This window comes from Ornithorhynchus anatinus, chromosome 4 (assembly GCF_004115215.2).
Source record: "Ornithorhynchus anatinus isolate Pmale09 chromosome 4, mOrnAna1.pri.v4, whole genome shotgun sequence".
Lineage (NCBI taxonomy): Eukaryota > Metazoa > Chordata > Mammalia > Monotremata > Ornithorhynchidae > Ornithorhynchus > Ornithorhynchus anatinus.
The window spans coordinates 17,934,527-17,956,669 of NC_041731.1; the positions used below are offsets into that span (position 1 = coordinate 17,934,527).

At 43.7% G+C, this 22,143-nt stretch overlaps 1 protein-coding gene across 2 annotated transcripts in view; it reads left to right on the forward strand.

Moving 5' to 3' along the window:
- LOC120638318 (coiled-coil domain-containing protein 201-like) overlaps positions 1-20,385 on the forward strand; it is a 53,671-nt gene extending 33,286 nt beyond the window's left edge. The window contains exons 1-4 of one of the 2 annotated variants that reach the window (XM_039911725.1): positions 6,175-6,248; positions 13,742-13,821; positions 15,536-15,990; positions 20,276-20,385. In XM_039911725.1, coding sequence (XP_039767659.1) covers positions 15,556-15,990; positions 20,276-20,362 — 522 coding nt within the window. In that variant the 5' untranslated portion in view covers positions 6,175-6,248; positions 13,742-13,821; positions 15,536-15,555 and the 3' untranslated portion in view covers positions 20,363-20,385. Of the gene's footprint in view, positions 1-6,174; positions 6,249-13,741; positions 13,822-15,535; positions 15,991-20,275 lie in introns of those variants that run through there. The other variant, XM_039911726.1, reaches the window with a different exon arrangement.
- Positions 20,386-22,143: the final 1,758 nt, after the last annotated feature.

A 22,143-nucleotide genomic window follows, 5' to 3' on the forward strand; every position in this document is an offset into this window, starting at 1 on the left:
CCACCACCTTCCCTGTCTCACAAGTCCATAACCTTGGCATTATCCACCACTCTCTTTTTCATTTAACCTCCGTATTCAATCGGTCTCTACATCATGTCGGATCAACCTTCACAACATCGCTATAATATGCTCTTTCCGCTCCATCCGAATTGTTACCATGCTAACCCAAGCACTTATCCTATCCCACCGTGATTACCGAATCAGCCTCCTTCTTGACTTCCTTGACTACTTTATCTCCCATTTCACTTGGCTGCCCGGATCATTGTTCTATAGAACAGTTCAGGCCACATTTTTGCACTCCTCAAGAACCTCCAGTGGCTGTCCACCTCCGCATCAAAGGGAAACTCCTAACAATTGTCTTTAAAGCACTCATTTACCTTGCCCCTTCCCATCTTACAGTTTTGATTTCCCACTGCAACCCAGCCCCCAAACTTTGGTCTTCTAATGCCAACCTACTCACTGTATCTCAATCACATCCACCTCACCATCATACCCTCGCCCACATCCTGCCTCTAGCCTGGAACTCCCTCCCCCTTCATATCTGAGAGATGATCATTCTCCCAGCTTCAAACCTTGTTAAAATTACACCTCCTCCAAGAGGTCTTCCCCAACTATGCCCTCATGCCCTCTTCTCCCACTCTCTTCCGAGTTTCCCTTGCACTTAAATCTGAAATTTGGATATTCACCCCGCCCTCAGGCTCACAACAATTATGTTCATATCTGTAATTTATTTATTTATGTTAAAGTCTGTCTTCCCTTCTAGACTCTAAGCTCCTTGTGGGCAGGGAACAAGTCTACCAACTCTGTTATACTGTATTCTCCCAAACATTTAGTACCGTGATGATGATGATGATGATGGTATTTGTTAAGTGCTTACTATGTGCCAAGTACTGTTTTAAACACCGGGATAGATATAAGGTAATCAGTTTGTCCCACATGGGGCTCGCAGTCTTCATCCCCATTTTGCAGATGAGATAAAAGAGGCACAGAGAAGTGAAGTGACTTGCTGGAAGTCACACGACTGACAAGTGGCAGAACTGGGATTAGAACTCACGACCTCTGATTCCCAGGCCTGGGGTCTTTCCATTAAGCCATGATGCTTCACATAGTAAGCACGAAATAAATTGGATTGATTGAATGATTAAGTATTAATAATACTATTAAAAATTTTGATATTTGTTAAGTGCTTACTATGAGCCCAGTGCTGTGCTAAGCACTTGTGTAGAAACAAAACTGTCAGGTCGGATACAGTCCCTGACCCGTATTGGTCTCATTCTCTGAGGATGACAGAGAATAGGTATTTAATTTCCTTTTTACAGATGAGGAAACTAAGGCGTAGAGAAGTTGTGACTTGCCCGGGGTCATGGAGCAGCGTGGCTCAGTGGAAAGAGCACGGGCTTTGGAGTCAGAGGTCATGGGTTCAAATTCCGGCTCGGCCACTTGTCAGCTGTGTGACTTTGGGCAAGTCACTTAACTTCTCGGTGCCTCAGTTACCTCATCTGTAAAATGGGGATTAAGACTGTGAGCCCCACGTGGGGACAACCTGATTCCCTTGTGTCTACCCCAGCACTTAGAACAGTGCTTGGCACATAGTAAGCGCTTAACAAATACCAACATTATTATTATTATTATGGAGCATGTAAACGATGGAGTGGAGATTAGAACTCAATCCCCTGAACCCCAGCCCTGTGATGTGAACTCCCAGAAAGGAATATCCGTGCATTTGTCTGGTCCCATTTAGCCCTGTACAGCTGGTTTCCAAAATTTTGACTGTAGAGCCCATCTTCAGATTCTCTAATAGGCCAGAATGGGCAAAATGTCAATTAAATTGGGAGTTAGGAGTCTTTAGATAATAATTATGGTGTTTATTAAGCACTATATGTCAAGAACTGCATTAATCACTGGTATAGAAACAATTAATCAGGTCCTACATCAGACTCACAGTCCAAGAAGGAGGGAAAACAGGTCCTCAAGGTCCCTCGTTCCCGCCTGTCCCGCCATCGACCCCTGGCCCACGTCCTACCGCTGTCCTGGAATGTCCTCCCTCCTCACATCCACCAAACTAACTCTCTTCTCCTCTTCAAAGCCCTCCTGAGAGCTCACCTCCTCCAGGAGGCCTTCCCAGACTGAGTCCTCCTTTCCCTCTGCTCCTCCTCCCCTCCCCATTCCCCCTTCTTCCACCCTCTGCTCTTTCCCTTTCCCCTCCTCTCAGCACTGTGCATATTCATATATATTATTTATTACTGTATTTATTTTCTTAATGATGTGCATATATCTATGATTCTATTTATCTTGATGATGTCTACGCCAGACTCCCTGTTTTATTTTGTTTTGTTTTGCTTTGCTGTCTGTCTCCCCCATTTAGACTGTGAGCCCATTATTGGGCAGGGATTATCTCTGTTGCTGAACTGTACATTCCAAGTGCTTAGTACAGTGCTCTGAACATAGTAAGTGCTCGATAAATGCAATTGAACAAATGAACAGGCATTGAATTCATATTTTGCAGATGGGGGAGCTAAAGCACAGGGAAGCTAAGGGATTTGCCCAAGATAGTAGTCAGGTGGTGGAGCCGGGATTGGAACCTAGAACTTCTGACCCCCAGCCTCATGCTTTTCCTACTCGGTCACACTAGAGACCTCTAGGGTTTCTTGTTCTTTACATGTAAGAATATACGGGAATTTGCCAGACCTCCATTTTCAAATTCATTCTTCACGTAGACTACTTTTAACTACCCCTCCTCAAAGACAAAGGACAACCCTTTGGTGTGATTTCAGATCTCCCAGGCTTCGAGATACTCCAAAACTACACTTCCTCTCCAGCAGTTTTTGTTTCCTTTCATTAAAATGAAAAAACCCTGGCCCAAGCATCCCTCCGACTGTGCCTCTTGGCGTTCCCTGATGAAAGCCGAAACATTTCCCGTTGCATCGTTTCTGATTGCTCTGGATAAAAAAAAAATCCCGTTAGTGTGGCTCATGCTGGGAATCTCCTCTTACTGCAGGAGTGCTCAGTATTGAACAGTCTTGGATTTGTCTCCCCTGCACTGGGGGCTGCCCAACAATGAATGAGCACTCTCATTCTCTAGTCTTCAATTTAGGCAAGCAAGGAATGGCTGGGCATCCTGGACCCCCCACCCCCGACCCTACCCCGGAACTCTGGGGCAGCTTTGGGAAACTCCACAACAGCCTCAAGGAATCATCGCCATCACTCTCACTGTCCCCATTACCATCGACGATATGGATTTAACGGAGGCCTTCTGTGGTGTAGGGCCCTTTACTGAGTGCTTGGGGACAGTACAATTGAGGTAAACGATCTGGTTCCGACTCGTGAGAATTTAATCAGTCAATCCGCTAATGGTATTCAACGAGCGCTTACTGTATGTAGAGCACTGTGCTAAATGCTTCGAAGGGTATGAGGATTAACTAGTACCCATCATACCAAAACTTGGCCACATGGAGCTTACAGTCTAGAGGCAGAAAGGTAGACACAGGTAGTAATCCTTCAGAGGGAACAAAAGAGAAAATGTAGGAAATAATAATAATAACAATAATGATGGTATTTTTTAAATGCCTAATATGTGCCAAGCACTGCTCTAAGCCCTGGGGTAGGTACAAGTATATTGGTTACAGTCCCTGTCCCATGCGGGGCTCACACTCTTAATCCCCATTTTACAGACTAGGTAACTGAGGCGCAGAGAAGTTAAGTGACTTGCCCAAAGTCACATAGGAGATAAGTGGCGGAGGCGGGATTGGAACACGGGACCTCTGACTCTCAAGCCCGTGTTCTGGGTTCAATGGATAATGGCAAAAAAGAAGCAAAAATTATTCGAAAAAGGGACTAAAGCCATTATCCTTTTAATAATAGTAATTATGGTATTTGTTCCGAGCACTGTTCTAAGCTTTGGGGTAGATACAGGGTAGTCAGATTGTCCCACGTGAGGCTTACATTTTTTAATCCCCATTTTTACAGATGAGGTAACTGAGGCCCAGAGAAGTGAAGTGACTTGGCCCAAGGTCACACAGCAGACAAGTGGCAGAGTCGGGATTAGAAGCCGTGACCTCTGACTCCCAAACCCGTGCTCTTTCCATTAAGCCACGCTGCTTCTTAAGGCTAAGGACGAATAATGGGATGACAATCAGGACTGAAGGGGATTTATACCTGAAGGATTTGATTTTATAGGAGAGTTTTGAATGGGGGAAGGCCATGGTTGGGCAGATTGAGTGAGGAGAGTGGTCCGTGGTGAGAGGAGAGAGGTTGTGTGCTAGGATCCGGTCAGAGAGAGTCAAGAGGAAAGTGTAACTAGGAGGCCAGGTTGAGAGGAACCAAGAATACAATTTGGTATACAGCTGGAGAAGAGATAAGGGAAGAAAAAGGATAAATAAAAATAAATTGGATATTTAAGTAATAATAATAATTATGGTATTTGTTAACTGCTTACAATGTGTCAGACACTGTACTAAGCGCTGGGGTAGATACAAGCAAATCGCAGTCTCAACTGCCATTTTATAGATGAGGGAACTGAGGCACAGAGGAGTTAAGTGAGTTCCCCACGGTCACACTGTAGATAAGCAGGAGAGCTGGGATTAGAACCCATAACCTTGCTTCTTCCAGGCTCATGCTTTATCCACTGCACCATAGGGCTCTTTGAGGACTTTTCTAAGCATTGGGGCAGATGCAAGGTAATTAGATTGGACACAGTGAGGTGACTTGGCCAAGGTCACACAGCAGACAAGTGGCAGAGTCAGGATTAGAACCCTCGTCCTCAGACTCCCAGGTCGGGGCTCTTCCCTGGGAAGCAGCTGGTTGAGTGCCTTGATTCCAATTAATGGCATTATCAGTTTGATGTGGACAGAAATTAGGAGCAATTAGATATTTTAGGGGAAGTGAGTGATGTGTTAAGGAAGATGATTTGTGTGTTAGGATGAGGAGCAGCATGATCTAGTGGAAAGGGCACAAGCCTGGTAGTCAGAGGACCTGGGTTCTTACCCCAGATCTGCCAGATGCCTGCTGTGTGACCTTGGGCAAGTCACATAACTTCTCTGTGCCCCAATTTCCTCATCTGTAAAATGGGGATTCAATCATTTTTCTCTCTCCCACTTCGACTGTGAGCCCCACGTGGGGAAGGGACTGGGTCCTACATGATTATCCTGACTTAACACAGTGCTCGGCACACGGTAAGCACATCCCATATGCCATAATTACTGCTATTATCGGTCGTCATGGCTGGAGGAATAGGAGAATTCAAAACCCACAGACTCTTGATTGAGATTTGCGTTCTGTAGATGGACTGACAGGACCTAAACTTGTTAATCTGCAGGCCTACTGTAGTTGACCCAAGCCAGGGAGTTCACTACACTGGCAGTCCCCCATGGCTCCTTGGCTGCAGGGCACAGACTGTCCAATTGGTCTGTGCCCAGGTAGAATGAGGATGGAGGAATTCCCTGGATGAACTTACAATTAGTATTTTGAACTTTCTTCAAAAATATGGGTTGGTATTTTCCTTTGCCGCTCAGCAATCTGTAGGATGACCATGTTTAATCATTGGATGAATGACAAAGTTGCCTGCTACTCTAGCTCTAAGTACAGATATTACAACAGAAGCTTCATAAAGAGGGAAAATGCAGTCGATTCTATAGGATTGTCCACTTTGGAGAATAAAGAGAACTAAAATAAAAGGGAGGATTAATTATTAGCCCTAAAAGAATGAATCCATAAACAATGATGCCCCATTCTGAGGAAAAATCCCTGTAGGATAGGCACCACCCATCGATTTACATGAAAACAAAAAAACTTCAGAATTAGTGGTTGGATCCAGGAACATGTTTGCCCAATTAAGGAAAATTACCTCTTCTCACTCCAACAGAGAAGGTTAATGAATACAATCCCTGCTACTGGGTGCCCCGGAGAGAATTCAATTTCAGGATTCTACTGCTCTTGAGTCAACTGAACCATTCTTTTAAAGTGCATAAATAGAGTAGATGGGAATTGACAAGGAAATATAATTTAGAAGAGGAATTGTCAATTCCCAACAGTGGCCAGTCAGTTCCTTATTTTTCCTCTTTCTTTTCCCTATTGTGAAAATTGGAAGGTCCTGCCTGGCACAGATGCTTCTCATCATTTAATATAGCCCCAGCTACACTCAAGAGCTGGGGACCTGCCTATCATATAAAAGGCCAGGAAAAGGAGTAAGACCAGTCATTTGAATCAGGAAAACTGTTACTTATGGCTGTCCTTGGAGGGGAGCTGTAAAAGTAAGCTGATGCTGATGAAAAAAAAAAGGCATATTAAAGCACTTTATGCTTTGGAAATGTTTTATATTTAGAACACTGTTTGTGTTTTCCATGTTTTAACTCTATTGAGTTCTACGTCTGAAAAATGCTAATGATACAGTCTATTGTTTTCAAGCTGAGATGAAACATAAAATGCAAATAGGTTGTTCTCCTTAATGTCTTGGCTCTTTTATCAAAAGGTGAAGTCAATCTGAGCCTTTGTCTTGTCTCAGATAATTTCTGATTAGGAGTAGTTCTATTTTTCAATGGCATTTATTAAGTTCTTCCTTTTGTACGAAGCATTGTTTTATGTGCTTGGAAAAGTGCAATACAGCAGAGTTGGTAGACGTGTTCCCTACCTACAATGAGTTTACAGCCTAGAGGGGGAGATGGAAAAAATATGAATAAAAGATATGTACTTAAGTGCTGTGGAGCTGAGGGTAAGGTGAATATCAAGTGCAAAAGATACATCTATGCATAAAGATGGAGAGGGACCTGGGGGGGGCGGGTGTGGAGGGAAGAGAGAGAAGGGGTTTAATCAGGAAGCAGCGTGGCTTAGTGGAAAGAGCATAGGCTTTGGGAGTCAGAGGTCATGGGTTCTAATCCTGACTCAGCCACTTGTCAGCTGTGTGAGTTTGGGTAAGTCACTTCTCTGTGCCTCAGTTACCTCATCTGTAAAATGGGGATTAAGACTGTGAGCACCCCTGTGGGGCAACCTGATCACCTTGTATCCCCCCCCAGTGCTTAGAACAGTGTTTTGCATATAGTAAGTGCTTAACAAATGCCATCATTATTACTATAGGAAGACCTCTTGAAGGAGATGTGACCTTAATAATAATTATAATTGTGGTATTTGCTAAGTGCTTACTAGATGCCAAGCACTGGGGTAAACTCAAGCAAACTAGATGGGACACAGTCCCTGTCCCATATGGGGCTCACTCTTATAATCCCTATTTTACAGATGAGGGAACTGAAGCAATGCAAAGGGCAGTGATTCGGCCAAGGACACATTGCAGACAAATGGCAGAGCTAAGATTAGAACCCAGGTCTTTCTGACTTGCAGACCTGTGCTCTATCCACTAGGCCATGCTGTTTCTAATAGTAAGGCTTTGAAGGAGGAGAGTGGCGATCCGTCATATGTGGAGACCAGAGGGAAGGATGGAGGAAAGGGGTAGGCAGAGAGATAGACGCGATCCGGGCCCAGTGAGCAAACTGGCACTAAAAAAAGATGTGTGTGTCCTGAGCTGAAATAGATGGAGAGGTGGGTGGGCAACCACTGGGGGTTCTTGAGGTACAGAAAGACCTGGATGGAATTTTATTTTTAGAAAAATGATGTCGGCAACAGTGTAAAACATGGAGTAGAGAGCAATGGGAGACAAGGAGGCAGATAAAATAGGTCAAGGAGGGTTAGGATAAGTGCTTGAATCAGCATAGTAGCAGTTTGAATAGACAGGAAAAGGTGGATTTTAGTATTTGTTGAGGATTTGGTGACAGATTGAATATGTGGGTTATATGAAAGAGACATGGTTCAAGGATATTGCCAAGGTTACGGGCCTGTGAGATTAGGGAGGATAGTGAAGCAGCGTGGCTTAGTGGAAAGAGGCTTGGGAGTCAGAGGACATGGGTTCTAATCGTGGCCCCACCGCTTGTCTGCTGTGTGACCTTGGGCAAGTCACTTCAGTTCCCTCATCTGGAAAATGGGGATTGAGTGAGCCCCATGTGGGACACCCTGATTACCCTGTATCTTCCCCAGTCTTTAGAACAGCGCTTGGCACAAAGTGCTTAACAAATAACATAATCAGGACTATTATTCCTAGTGGTGTTGGCTATAGTAACGGTAAGGTCAATGGTTTGGGTGGGAAGATAAGGAATTCTGCTTTGGACAGGTTTGTGGCCATGTGTTGGCAGGACATCCAAGTAGAGATGTCCTGAAGACAGGAGGAAATGTAGGACCGCAGAGGACAGCGATCAGGGCAGGAGAAGAAAATTGGGGAATCATCTGCGTAAAGATGGTAGGTAAAGCCGTGGGAGTGAACGTGTTCCCTAAGGGAGAAGGTATAGAAGAAGGGGACCCAGAACTGAGCCTTGAGAGTCCCTCACTGTGAGAGGGTGGGAGGCAGAAGAAGACCTTGAGAAGGAGTGAGGGACATAGGAGGAGAACCAGGAGAGGACAGAGTCAATGAAGCCAGGGTTGGATATTATTTCCAAGAGAAGGGGGTTGCCCACAGTGATGAAGGGAATTGAGAGGTCTAGGAAGATTTGACTGGATTAGAGACCATCAGATTTGGCAAGAGGGTCCTTGGTGACCTTAGAGAGGGCAGTTTCCTTGGAGTGAAGGGAGGCAAAAACCAGATTGGAAAGGACTGAGGAGAGGAAGAGGAGACAGTGCGTGTAGATAACGCTCTCAAGTAGTTTTGGAGAAGAATGGTAAAGATATGGGGTAAAAATGGGAGGGGACTGTGGGGTCATGAGAGAGTGTTTCTCTTTTTGTTCTGCTTGAAAGCAGTGGGGAAGAAGCTATTGGAAATTGGATATTTGGAGAATAGTAGTCAGGTAAGAAGAGAGGGGCCGAACAAATGTTTTTATTAAGATATGAAAGGATGAGGTTGGAGGTGTAGATTTTGAGAGGAGGCAAGAGATTTCTTTTTAAGATATTGGTGGGAATAGTGGGGCAGTCGGGTTGGGGCTGAAGAGGATCAGGGGAGGTTTTAGTGAGCTCACGCCTGATGGCTTCAATTTCATTCAACTATGTGGCTAGGCCATTAAGGAACTGATGATGGGCGCCAGGGGACAGGAAGTTTAAGGAGGAGTTAAGCTTCTGGCACAGCTGGTCAGAGCAATGGGTAAGGGAACCAGATAGGAAGGAAAAATATTGTCTGGCTGAGAGAAGGGCAAATTCAAACAGATGAGGATGAATTCAAGATGACTTTGTAGTATCAAATTGTATATTTGTGGTGCTGTCGTTAAGCTCTCCCTCTTGAAGAGGACACGTATTCTACCCCACTACCCTATGTCAGACTAAATCTTCATCACCTCCTTGAAGGGAGGCAAAGTAGACTAAGCGCTGGTGCCTGGGTTCTTTTAATAAGGATTTCTCAGTTCAAATGATCAGTCATTTGGGCTCTGAAGAGTACAGTAGAATGAGTAAACAGGACTTCTGCCTCTAAGAGCCTTATATTCTAGTGGGGGAGACACGAGGGAATCACCCTAAAATTACAAATAAGGGGAAGCAACAGAGTTTAAAGAATTGTACCTTAGTGTTATAAGAGGGCAGGGGGCATTATCTAAGTTTTGGAGGTGAGAACTCCACGCATAGGGGTTGAAGTGTCAGTAGGTGGGGAAATAGGATTAGTTGGGGAAGGTCTCCTAGATGAGATGTGATTTTAGTAAGGCTTTGAAAATAGACACTCCTGTGGATGGTCAGAGTTGAAAAGAACCCCAGGCAGGAGAAAGGGAGGAAGCAAGAGTTTCAAGGGAGTGAAGCCCAGTGCGTAGGTTGGCGTTAGGGGATCAAAAGGTTAAGTTGTAGTAGGAAGAGGATAATCATAAGTATTAGGGGGAGAGAGAGTGGTTGATCAGAAGAGGAATGAAGAACAATTAAAGGTTTTTTGAAGAATGGGGAGACATCGACAAAATGACCAATTGACGTTTGTTTTTTATTCAGTGCTTTCTGCCTGTCGTTCTCTTGAGAGAGGACAATAGCATAGATATGATCCTTACCCACAAGGAGCCTTCAGACTAGAGGAGGAAACAGGTATACATAAATTCTATGGGGCCAGGGTGAAGATCAAGTTGCTTTTAAGGGGTACAAACCCAATTGATGTTTTAGAAAAATGATCTGCGCAGCAAATTGAAGTGTAGACTAGAGAGGGGAGAGGCAGGGAGGTCCAGGAGGAGAATGATACTGTAGTAGTCAGGATATGACAGAGTGGTGGCTCTGGATAGAGATTCTGAAGTTGACGGAAGGAAAGAACCTCAATCACAGGATTTGGTGGCTGAATACGTAGCTTGAAAGATGAAAAAGTTGAGGATAACACCCAGGTTGCCAGTTTGTGGGAGAGGGAGGACTGTGGTGGTGGTGTTAATGTTGAGAGAGTTTTGTGGAGGAGAGAATGTGAGAAGGAAGATGAGGAGTTCAGTTTTGGACAAGTTGAGTTTGGTGCTGGTGAGACATCCATATAGAAATGCCTTGGAAACCAAAGAAAATACAAGATTGCAAAGAAGGAGTGGCTGGGGTTAGTGAAGTAGATTTGGAAGTCATCCCAATAGAAATGGTAGTTGAAACCAGGATAATGGATGAGCTCCTGAAGGGAATAATAATAACAGTGATGTATTTAAGTGCTTACTATGTGCCAAACACTCTTCTAAGAGCTTGGAATGGATAGAAGGTAATAATAATAATAATGTTGGTATTTGTTAAGCTCTTACTATGTGCAGAGCACTGTTCTAAGTGCTGGGGTAGACACAGGAGAATCAGGTTGTCCCACGTGGGGCTCACAGTCTTAATCCCCATTTTACAGATGATGTAACTGAGGAACAGAGAAGTGAAGTGACTTGTCCAAGGAATAGAATCAGATGGAGACCAGGAGACCTAGAACTGAGTCATGAGGGATGGAAAGCAGAGGAAAAACCAACAAAAGAGACCAAAAAGGATTGGCTAGAGATTAAGACAAAAAACAAGAGGGGGCAGTGTCAGACAAAGCAAGGTTGACTCGTGTCTTTATAGGAGTATGTGGTGGTCCACGGTGTCAAATTCTGCTGAGATCAAGGAAGATTAAGATGAAGAGGTCATTGGTGACCTTGGACAGAGCCATTTCAGTGGAAACGAAGGTGGAAACGAGATCACAGGAGGCCAAAGATGGAGTTGGCAGAGAGCGACTGAAGGCAGCTGGTGCAAACAGGAATGATAGGGGGAGATTGGACTTCCCTACGCTGGTATTCCCCAGTTTCCAGTCCTCTACCAGTCTCGACTACAGGAGGGAGAGTCAAGCAGAGGCCTAGCCATTCCATCCTAGCTGGGCAGTGGCTAGCAAGTGGCAGGCAATCTGCTACAAGTCAAAACTCCCCTGTGCGGGGCAGCAGCGGCACGGGAGAGTCGAGGGCGCAAACTCAGGTTGACTATGCGGAAGGAGTCAATGGTAAACCACCTCTGGATTTTTACCAACAAAACTCTATGGATCCACTACTAGAACAATTACAGATGGAGATGCGGTGTTCTGGGAGAGATGTGTCCATGGTGTCGCTATAGATCGGAGATGACCCGACAGCCTAAGACCAGACCCTGGTATTGGGTGGTGGGAAATAACAGTGAGGGGGCTGGGGGAAGAGGAAGGAAGGTGAGGAGGAGTTTGGGGGCATATAGGGTATCTTTTTTTTTTTTTACTCTGTCCCTACAATCTTTGAGGTACAGCGTCCTCCCCTTCCTCCATTGTAGGAAGCTCAACCCCAAGTGTGAAATTGAATAGAGCTGAAGGCTTTGAGCCTCAGGGCTCCGAGTGGAGGAAGGCCCAGAGAGCCACTAACCTACCCATGTGCACCAGCATGTTAAATTTGAAAAGTTTCTTTTACTCATTAAGATCTCTTGGGGGAGATGGCTGGAAATTTGGAGTCGAAAAGAAACAAATAAGCCTCACAAAACCTTGATGACTTAGAGCCTCCTGAGGTATCATTTTGTCCTGTCAGCCATTTGAGAGGCCTATTTCCTCCCCCAAAACTCTTGTTGCTCTGGTTTATCCCAAGCATGAAACTTCTTAACATACAGCTCTAAGTACTTACAAATTCAGTCTGCTGAAGTCCTCCCTGGAGGTTTCTCAATCTGCATCCTCCACCTCTTGCTTATAGAGACGGATTATTTAAATAGAGATCAAACCATAGTCCACAGAAGAGCTGTCCTGTAAGACTGAACCGCAGTGACTGTTCACTGGATCCAGTGTGGGGTTAGAATATTTATCTGCTATGGACTGATTCTCATTTTACTAGGCGAATAGTGAGTTTGTGTCTTGCCAGAAGTAAAGAATAGAGGGAGAGTAGCCTGGGCTAGGTAGCCAATTCTACAATTCTACCCTTGGTCTTTCAAATACACTGCTCTTTCTAGTTCTTGCCTTTAAGTATGGTTCATCAAAAGAATGAGAATCCAGTTCTTTAGGGCAGGTGAGACTTGTTTTCAGGTCACTCATCGTTATGATCAGCATCACCAGTGGAATTTGAATTTAGAACGTGGGCAAAACCCACCCTGGTGAATAGTTCAAAACTGTCCATTGAATCGCAATGACTCTCCAACTATTTTCCAAGTATTCCATCTTGGCAATAAAGGTGTGCAGTCAAGCAATAATATTGTAAGCTCCTTAATAATAATGATGATGGCATTTGTTAAGCACTTACTATGTGCAAAGCACTGTTCTAAGCACTGGAGAGGATACAAGGTGATCAGGTTGTCCCTCGTGGGGCTCACAGTCTTAGTCCCCATTTTACAGATAAGGTAACTGAGGCACAGTGAAGTGACACCCAAAGTCACACAGCTGACAAGCGGCTGAGCGGGGATTTGAACCCGTGACCTCTGACTCCCAAGCCCATGCTCTTTCCATTGAGCCACGCTGCTTCTCTTCCTTGTAATGAGAACATGCCTATCAACTCCATTTAACTGTACCTTTCCAAGTGCTTAGTACAGTGCTCTGCACAAAGTAAGCACAGAAATACCATCGACTGAAATAATGAATAATCATGGTATTGATTAATAATAATAATTATGGTATTTGTTAAGCACTTTCTATGTGCCAGGCACTGTTCTAAGTGCTGGGTTGGACACAGTCCCGGTCCCATGTGGGCTCACAATCTCAAGTCCCCATTTTACAGATGAGGTAACTGAGATCCTGAGAAGTGAAGCGACTTGCCCAAGGTCACCCAGCAGACAAGTGGCAGAGCTGGGATTAGAACACATGACTGTACATTCTAAGCGCTTAGTACAGTGCTCTGCACATAGTAAGCACTCAATAAATACTATTGAATGAATGACTTTGATTTCCAGCCCCATGCTCTTTCCACTACACTGTGCTGCTTCTCACAGTTATAATAATTCTTATTATTATGACTTGCCCAAGGTTATACAGCCGGCAAGTGGCAGAGCCAGAATTTGTGTCCAGTTAGTCCTTTGACTCCTGGGCCCATATTTCTTTCACCTGGGTAACCCCAGGACTTTCTTGGTAGCCCCAAGGTGTTTAGTCAGTGGAATGCCAGTGTCTGACCACTCTGGTGAGGGATAGCTCCTTTTTATAGAAGGCAAATAAGCATCTCATATATCTGTTGCCGATTTGTACATTCCAAGCGCTTAGTACACTGCTCTGCACATAGTAAGCACTCAATAAATACTACTGAATGAATCTCTTGCACTTGGCAGGAAACCTCACTTTTTAACACAGCCAAACACCACAGTTGTGTGAGGGTGGATATTAAGCAATAATGACTTTTTTCTTTTTCAGTTCAAATACTGCTTGCAAACAACAGCGGATTAATAAAGTGGAACCGAACTGACGTCACTTTTGATGGTACAAGGGGACAGGTACTTTGATCTTAAATCCTCTCATTTCAGGGGAGCGTATGTCCCAGGCATTCTGCCCAACTAGGATCAACTATGGCCTCTTTTGGCTGGGACAAACATGATGATGGTATTTGTTAAGCTCTTACTATGTGCCAAGCTCTGTTCTAAGCACTGGGGTAGATAGAAGGTGATCGGGTTGTCCCACGTGGGGCTCATGGTCTTAATCCCCATTTTACAGGTGAGGTAACTGGGCAAGTCTCTTAAATTCTCTGTGCCTCTAAGTCACACAGCTGACAAGTGCCGAAGCTGGGATTAGAACCCACGACCTCTGACTCCCAAGCCCGGGCTCTTTCCACTGAGCCACGCTGCTTCTCACGGAGACTAAGTTCTTGATAACCACCCGTGAATTGACAGTACTAATGTATGTCAGGACCATCAGGTTGAAAAATGACCTGGTGGGAATATGCAGATCTGGAAAAGTTCCTACGCCATGGGACCCTATTCATTCATTCAATAGTACTTATTGAGCGCTATGTGCAGAACACTGTACTAAGCACTTGGAATGTACAATTCAGCAACAGATAGAGACAATCCCTCCCCAATGACAGACTCACAGTCTAAACGTACTGACCCGTGTGTCTCCCTTTGGCAGCTGCTTTCTGGAGGGGTTAATCCTTGGTCCCTTTCCAAGAGAAGCAGCGTGGCTTAGTGGAGAGATCATGGGCTTGGGTGTTAGAGGACATGGGTTCTAATCCTGGCTCCGTCACTTTGCTGTGTGAACTTGGGCCAGCTGCTTAACTTTTCTGTGCCTCAGTTACCTCATCTGTAAAGTGGGGATTAAGCCCCATGTGGGACAACCTGATTACCTTTTATACCGCAGCGCTTAAAACAGTGCGTGGCACATAGTAAGTGCTTAAGAAATACCATAATTTTTATACACATTCTGTCAGCTGCTTGAGCTGACATGAGGATTCCAGAGAGGGGTGGAATCTTTCAGGGGGCATCACGGGCTTGGGAGTCAGAGGTCATGGATTTGAATCCTGGCTCTGCCACTCGTCAGCTGTGCGACCTTGGGCAAGTCACTTCACTTCCCTGTGTCTGTGACCTCATCTGTAAAATGGGGATGAAGACTGTGAGCCCCATGTGGGACAACCTGATGACCCCGTATCTCCGCCAGCGTTCAGAACAATGCTCTCACATAGTAAGCACTAAACAAACACCTACATTATTAACATTATTATTATCATGATGCTGGGAGTTGGGGATCACTGTTTTTCTTCATTCAATCATTTGTTGAGTGCTTATTGTGTGCAGAGCACCGTACTGAATGCTTAGGACAGTACAAGAGTTGGCAGATAGGTGTTCTGCCCTCAAGTAGTTTGCTGTCCACAGCACATTCCACGCTAATGTTTGATTGTTTGGCTTTTGTTTTTTTCAAAACCTGCGCTGATGTAGGGAGTCCATATCTATGAACTTGCAAATTTTTACTAAAGCCCATGGGGAAGGCCATCTCTGCTCCCTCCCTCCCTTCCTCCCCTTTTATACACACACACACACACATCTACATTCATATTTGACATGACAAAACTAAAGCTGGGAGAAGTTTGGTGAGTGTCCTTTAGAGCTGGGTGAAACCATAAAGCATTTTCCCATGATTATCGATTCATTCAGGGGAAACTGAGTTGATGATGATGAGAAATATTGTCCTTAAGAACTGCCTTTGGATATGTTGTAGAAGAGAGCCTTGCTCTGAAGATGTCTGGTGATGAATATTCCTTTTTAAAAGTGAGAAGACCTTCAGTGAGACGCAGCTCTCCGGTGGAGGGTGCGCATTCTGAATGTGTGAGATCCTGTGAAGCTCTGTCCGAAGAAATGGAGGGCAGGAAGCCCATTCCTGGACCTCCCATGTCTAAAACACCTCTTCCAGAGGAGCCAGGCCCCAGGGAAAAGCAAAGTATCAGGGCTCCGACTCCAAGAAAGAGACTTTCTACAGTGAATGCTTCTGAAGAACCTAGTGACCAGCCCCTGGGCTCAACAGTGCAACAGGAGGATCAGCAAGTTGAGAGTTCCAAGAAGAAGGCAAAGGCATCCTTCATGAAAAAGTCCCGTCCTGGGGCTAATGAATTACCTGGCCCCAGAAAGACTATAACAAGAAAAATGAAGAAGCATTTGCTAAAGAAGAAACACACGGTATGTTTACATTTGAATATTTGAGTTTCTCATCTCTTTCTGAACCCTGGAGAGGGGAAAATGCCTAAATTGGTCCCCTTGACCCAAGTTGCAACATAAGTGCCGGAGTTTTTCACTGTAAATGCAGGGGCAAAAAAAGGCCGGGAGTTTTACATGGGAAGCAGCGTGACTCAGTGGAAAGAGCCCAGGCTTGGGAGTCAGAGGTCAGGGTTCAAATCCCAGCTCTGCCACTTGTCAGCTGTGTGACTGTGGGCAAGTCACTTAACTTCTCTGTGCCTCAGTTACCTCAACTGGAAAATGGGGATTAACTGTGAGCTTCATGTGGGACAACCCGATTACCCTGTACCTACCCCAGTGCTTAGAACAGTGCTCTGCACAGAGTAAGTGCTTAACAAATACCAACATTATTATTATTATTATTATTTTAGGGGAGATGGGGACTGACTTCAGGTAGCCAATCACTGGCATTTTATGAGTGTTTCCTTTTTATGTTCTTACTTTGTGTTCTAAGCGCTGGGATCGATACAAGGTAATCAGTTTGGACACATTCCACATCCAACATGGGTCTCATAGTCTTAGTCCTCATTTTTCAGATGAGGTACCTGAATCCCAGAGAAGTGAAGTGACTTGCTCAGGGTGACACAGCAGAAAAGCGGTGGAGCTAGGATAAGAATCAGGTCCTTCTTACTCCCTAACCTGTGCTCTATCCATTAGGCCACACTGCTTCTGTAGGCAGACCCCTGTACTAAGAGCTTAGGAGAGTACGACCGAATGGTAGACATGCTTCTTGCCCATAAAGAGATTATAGTCTAGAGGGGGAAGGCAGACCCTACTATAAATCTACAAATGCTTCACATAACTAGCCAAAAAGCCACCAACTGGGGTCCTGACTGGAAGTCTGTGAGTCCAGCTCACAAAGCTGGTCATCCCCATCACTCCTATGGAGTGGACCCTTTTAAAAAATGCAACTACTCAGGAAAAGGATTACTCATCATTCTTTCAAACCACTGAAGAAGAATCGAGAATCATCCCTCTTCTTACTTAAACAAACTGCAGACACTAGAAGAGAATTCTATAAGTAGAAGGAAGCTTAGGAAACCAGTTGGTTAGTCTTCATATGCAGACAGTACACTGAATATTGCCACGCATAACCGTTAGTTACGAGGTCTAGGGGTAATGGGAGTAGATTTTTGCTTACTTCAGGGTTAAAGACTCTAGACTGCGAGTGCATTGTGGATAGAGAGTGTATCTGTTGTTAAATTATACTTTCCAAAAAACTTGGTACAGTCCTTTGAATACAGTAAGCACTCAATAAATACTATCAAATGAAGACTCAACAGCATCCTATTCCAGTATGTCTTCATCCTGACAGCCCGATTATTGACTTAGAATGATCCAAGCTCTCCAGCTGCAATTTAAAACCATTTTCCTTATAGACCAGTGTTCTCTCCATAAAACCTTTTATATTCTTGAAGTTCCTGAAGTCATTCTTCATCCTGGAAACCAATTTCCTAATGAATTCATCCTTTTTATTAAAAATAAGATTTCTCACCCCTTTAATTATTCTGTTACCTTGAGCCATTCAAATTTCTTCATAGTATCTTACCAAATGATCAAATCTGATTCTTCCAAACAAAAAATACAGAAGTTGGCAATTTTTTTTTAACATCATTGCTAATATGGTCCACGGTGACCCCCAAGATTCTTTCCTGCATCCTTCCTCACCAGATTGTCTTCAGCCCTTATCTCTTGTAGTGGGGATTATTTTTTAGTTCTTAAGTGATCTACATTTGCTCTTGCAGAACGTTATCTTATCTTTGAGAGGAACTTTTTTCCAATCCTATTAAGATAATGTTGGGAGTCAGGAATAGAATTCCAAATGTTGGAATCCTCTGCAAGCCTGATGATTATGGTCTGGATTACTTAGTGAAGAAAACCAATATAAAGGCATTTATGGACATATCTTTAAACTTCCTGGCTTCAACTGACCTAAAATTTTAGCGTCTCTCTCAATAGATTGGAAATTCCATGAGGGCAGGGATCATGTCTACAAACCTACTTTTCTAAATTTTTAGTGCAACATTCTGCACGGAGTAAAAGTAATCAATAAATATCATTGATTCACTAGACAGAGCTAGCCCCTCCAGACCTTTGGCAAAAGCAGAGTGAATCTGAAAAGGGCGTTTTTTTGTTTTTTGAGTGACTCAAGCCAACCTGCTTTGATTTTTGATTAGGATAAATGTCAGCAGGTCCTGACAGTTTTACAGTTGGTCAACTTTAAGACATTACATTTTAACTATCCTTGGCTTTCTAATTAATTGTGTATTTTTCATTGATATTTAAGTACTTACCATGTGTCAGGTGCTGTACTAAGTGCTGGGCTAGATACATGTTAAGCTGGATACAGTCCCTGTCCCACATATACTCACAGTCTTGATCACCATTTTAAAGATGAAGTAACTCAGGCATAGGAAAGTGACTTGCCCAGGTAATTGGAACTAGTGCCTTCGGTTGTTTTGATGAGTACATGACCAGGTCATGAGAGATGGGGGGACAAGGGGTTCAAGGAGGGAGTAAACCCGCTCTGGGAAGGGATTGTCTCTCTTTATTGCTGTATTGTACTGTAAGTACTTAGTACACTGGTCTGCACACAGTAAGTGCTCAATAAATCCCACCGAATGAATTTGTTGAAGGTCTGAAACAACTATCAAGGGCAGTGAGCATAGGAATCAATAAGGATGGAGAAGTATTGTTGCCAGATGGACTGAAAGGGCAGAATTATAGCAAGCGAGAATGCATTTGAGATGGTTTCATTCAATCATATTTATTGAGCGCTTACTGTGTGCAGAGCGCTTGGGAAATAAAATTCGGATGAGGTTGGTTTAGTGTCTCTTCCAACTCTTGCCTTGAGCAGAGGAAGCATACTTTGGGATGACCCATGCCTGCAGTCTGTTGGTATGAGATCGGCGGAGGGGCAGGGGAACACGGAAATTGAGATCACTTGAGAGGATTTATTGGAGTTGTGGTTGTATCGTGAGTTTTTTCTATTTGAGGAATGTTTCTTCCAAAGACTTAGTGAAATTAAGATCTGTTCCCAAACCTCTGTAAAAGTACAAAATTCCTCTGTGCTCTATAGGATTAATGATCAAAACATTAAATATTAAAGTCATTCAAAGCATAATGTCAATATTAAATGGGACATTGTAATATGATTCTAAATCTCGGCAAAAGACTACAAAAATAGCAGCTAATCTTGCTATCACCAATAATTGGTCCAATTTTTAGATGGATCAGCAGTCTCCATTTTCTCCTAAAGGCAACGTGTTGTAGGCTGACTCTGAACTCCTTTAAATTAAGGTCGTCTTCCTCAATTATTTGTACATTCATTCACTTTCTTGAAATACTGGTGCAATGTTATTTTTAACCCCCAAATTTGATCTGGTGATGGAGAAATCATAATTTTTCATCTGTTTTGATATATTGCAATGATATTTTGGACTCTACATTGGTTTAGGTGGTCATTAGACAATGAATCCCCTAAATGAGATGTGGTTCCCTAATGCTATTCTGCTGCTTAATTGAGGTATTTATGATGTACTAAGCATTATACTAGATGCTGGGCCAGACACATGATAAACCAGTCAGATCCAGTCTCTGTCCCAAATGGAGCTTATGGTCTCATCTTTGCAATTTGATAATGGAATTGTTTATCTTATTTTATGTCTTCAATCATATTTATTGAGTGCTTACTGTGTGCAGAGCACTGTATTAATCACTTGGGAGAGTCCAATGCAAGCATAAACAGACCCATTCCCTGCCCACAACGAGCTTACAGTCTAAAGGACGAACAATGGGCAGAGCTCTAAGATGTAAACTCCTTGTAGTCAAGGATTGAATCCACTAACTGTATTAGAGCGCTTAGTACAGAGTTCTGCAAACAGTAAGTGCTCATTGATTGATATGGTCATAGTTGATTCCTTAATCTCAACCCAAATGGGGAGGGAGAGGAAAGGGATTTATTTACCTGAAGCACTCAGATCTAACATAGGGGTTGGAAAAGGCATCTAATTAATAATATAGGTTGCATCTCCAGAGTGACTATGGCTAATGCAGGGTGACTGAAATCTGGCCAGTCTGACCTACTAAGGCCCATGGAAGCAGGACTGTTGATGTTCTTGATGGGCTCATTTGGGAAATCTTTTCCAAACATTGTTTCTACGCATGTGGGTATTAGAGTGAACGCAAATCCTTTGTTTTCTAAGAATCCCTTTCCTTTCTTATTCAGGTAGACAAAGTCCGGCAATGGGAACTACGCCAACTTAAGGATATTGAAGAGGCCACTAACTGGGAGCTGACGATTGAGATGGAATAAAATCTCATCTAGGAACCTGAAAAGAGGAATTTATTTTGACATTACTTTAAATGAGGGAAAATTTCTTCTCAAACACTTCGCTAGTTGTGCAAGATATTTTAAGTGATCTCCATGGGTGGGTAGGAGGTAGTTTTCTTATCCATTGACCTTTCCTTGAACAGATTTGGTGGAAATACTCGAAATGAGTGCTGCTTAGTGGGGCAATTGAGGATATTGTAATGTTTTTCATGAAATCACCCCAAATGGAGATAAAGTTGTTACGTTTGCTATGGAATATGCATCTTCATGATATGCCTGACAGGAATAATATTCCAACTTTCAATATCTATTAGAAAAACTTGGATTATGTTTTGTCCCTGTGTCCTGAAAATGAAACCCCAGTACATTTTTGCATTAAATACATTGATGCATACTGCATTAGCTGGGGTGAATTTTTACTCCATTCCACTACACAGTTGTTGAATGTCAGTAAGTTCAGCTGCCAGAGTGCCCTGGAGAGGTCAGAAAGGACAGTAAAGGGGAAAGCAAAGTGAGTTTCCTCCTTCATCCCCTAACATATGGACCTGGAAGCCCAGGCAGGCTTCATTTTGTACGAATCCTCAGACCCTGTGTCTCAGGGCAACACCCTGGCACCCGTAATGTGGGCAGTTGGGCACCTTACACAGGGAGGACTGCACACTGCCCTTGTCAGTTACGACCCTGCCAGAACAATTCTAGAAGTGTGGCCTTGTTGTCCGTTCAATCCTCCGTGTACAGATGTAGCCCCCAAACTGGAGGAGCTTCTTAAGGTTTTGGTAATAGAAGTGACAACATTTGGAGCCCAGCCCACTCTTGATGGGTCTCAGGAATCCTCTGGATCAAAACTGTTGCCTCAGGATTCTCCAGACCCCCTTGGGTGCATTGAGTACCCATTGAGTATGAATGACTGTTGGAAGTCCCCCTAAAAATACATCAAGGAGGAGGGACATGTTCCCTGTCCACAGAACGTTTATCTGGTAATCCCGTTATAAATATCAAGTGCACTTCTTCCATTCATCAAAATAAGACAAATGGGATGAAGACGTATATCTACATCTGTGCCGAGGATGAGTATGAATAAAAAGGGAAGGGTTGGAAATGGCTGGTGGAGTTGTGCAGACTGGGGTGTCAAGGATTAAAGGGGGAAGGCTTGCTGGAGAATGGATCGCTTCACTGGAAGAATGTTTTCCTAGGGTAGCCACTGCCATTTCTCATTTAGATCACCATCTGGATATCATCAGTCCCTAAACAGAAAAACAGGCTGGTTCAGCCAGGCCAGAATAAACGTGACCAGGAGAAGCTAAGAAACAGAGCCCTCTCTTGATTTGAGCAAAGGACTCCCACAGATGCCCAAAGTAATAGATGATAAACTTAGGGTGTCTCCCTGCAACAGGAGTCTAAATCAAACAACCCCAGCTCTGTTCAAAGCAATGTGGGGAGGAGGAGATTTTGAATTTAAACATGTTCTCAAAGTGCAGGTAAAATTTCTCAAATGACTCTTTTGAGGACATGATAGGAACGGTGTTTCCGGTGGCCACAACAGTGAAGGAAAATCAATAGATATTCCAAAGAAGTTGACTACAGATTTGCCAAATGATTAGGAGGAAAAAAATAAATAAAACCCATGAGTGATGCCTTATCTGATCTGACTTGATCCCAGTAAAATCCAAACGTTTTATTTTGCCTTCCAAATCACCTGTTTTGAAAGGTTTGCCTACACTTAGGTTAAAGATGTCTCAAATGGCACTTTTTTTTCCTTAAGT